General features: G+C 41.7%; 1 protein-coding gene across 1 annotated transcript in view; it reads left to right on the top strand.

Moving 5' to 3' along the window:
* Positions 1–1,560: 1,560 nt before the first annotated feature.
* The window catches only part of LOC101858961 (transforming growth factor-beta-induced protein ig-h3-like), a 6,871-nt gene continuing 6,689 nt past the window's right edge, over positions 1,561–1,742 (top strand). The window contains exon 1 of the mRNA XM_013086870.2: positions 1,561–1,582. Coding sequence (XP_012942324.2) covers positions 1,561–1,582 — 22 coding nt within the window. The remainder of the gene's footprint in view (positions 1,583–1,742) is intronic.

The following is a 1,742-nucleotide window of genomic DNA, read 5'->3' on the forward strand; positions in this document are numbered from 1 at the left end:
TCTCTCCCCCTCTCTCTCTCTCTCTCTCTCTCTCTCTCTCTCTCTCTCTCTCTCTGTGTGTGTGTGTGTGTATGTGGTGAAACACCGAACCAATGTGCCAGAATCTGGACAATAAAGATACATCTTATCTTATCTTAATCAGGCGCTCCCCAATTCTTTGGCATGTGGAGTTATTGCCTTGGTATCACCTTAAGCTTGTTCGTTTGCCTTGCTTTCGATGAAAGAATTGTCCTTTAATGTTGAGTACATGTCTAGATATTTGCGATTGAATGTGGTGGGGTCGCCTGGTTTCAGAGGTAAAATTAGTGAGAAAATGGCCACCAAAGTTTGGTTATTCACAAAGCCTCAGAGTCCGTGGAAACTGACAATTTACTTTTTTTTTTATTATGCCTTTAATCAACGTTTTTCAATGTCATTCACACAAAAATGGGTTCTCAAATGGACATAGAAGGTGTTGAGCTAAAATACATTATTTCGAAAAAAATTGCCAAATCATCGGAAAAGTGTAAGTTTCTTTACTTTCATTTTTTGATGAGCCCCTGATTTCATAACACTGTCTCACAAATGTCTCCCTCTCTTCCTTGCGAGACTGGCTGCCAAATCCCGAAACTACCGGCAAACGATAGACAGATGGCTGTGATACCTCGTGCACACACTGTCAGTCGAATACAGTCGAACCAAATCAGGGTCAGCAACACGTCTCTACTGATAGAAGGACAAAAGCTACTATTTTGGCCCAAAACGACCGATTCAACTCGCGACTTTGAAAAAGTAATGCGTTAGATTTTGGATAACAATCAATTTCAGTCAAATTCGGTTGACTTGTGCCAAACAAAATGGTTGCCTTTGGCCTTTTATGGAAAAAAAATGTGGCTGGCCCCGATTCAATCAAATAGATTCAATTCGAAAGACAGTGGGCACTGGTATAAAAACTACTGTCGAGAGAAGTTCTGGGCGGCTAGGTTCCCGAATATTGGAAGCAAGGAACCGTATAAATTGACTCCGAACCCAATTACTTACTTTCTAATGATGTGATTTCTTCCTCTGGTTACCTGGTTGGCTCCGAACATCTTCAGGATGGTTATCTTTAAAAAGGAGTCTGAACATTTCTTCCGCAGCATTATTAATTGTGGGAATCGGCCAAAGGTCGTATATAAGAAGATGGTTGACTCCTCTCTTTGAGCCAATTACAAAAGTGTCCTCAAATTCCGGTTGCGCACTCTCCGAAAAAATGTAGACTTTGTGAACAGAGTTACACTACTTGTGTGAAAAGCAATACAAGCGAAACGAACAAACTGTGCTATTCCTATTCTTCTTTTGGAGAAACGAAAGAGAACTTCAAAACAAAGACAGCAGCGCCATCTGAAGCAATGTGCGGACTTCCATGGACACTTTTTTGGCCGAGTGAACTATCTTGTTATGTACGATCTTTTAATCGGTTCGGGAATCGATTGTTCGCCCAGCTCTAGTCGAGACGTCCTATTATCCCACACAACGCCCACTTTGACCCCGGACCCCGACACACTGGCTAACTGATTGTCCCAGGGATGTGACGTAACGATGACGTCATGGCTTCCAGAACGTTAGGCAACAACAATTTATTATTGTCAGGAAAAGCTCTCGAATCTGATCCTTGTCACAGGCAGTGGTGCTCTCAAAATGATGATGATGATGATGATGATGATGATGATGATGATGATGATGATGATGATGATGATGATGATGATGATGATGATGATGAA

Source organism: Aplysia californica, unplaced genomic scaffold (assembly GCF_000002075.1).
Source record: "Aplysia californica isolate F4 #8 unplaced genomic scaffold, AplCal3.0 scaffold00515, whole genome shotgun sequence".
NCBI lineage: Eukaryota > Metazoa > Mollusca > Gastropoda > Aplysiida > Aplysiidae > Aplysia > Aplysia californica.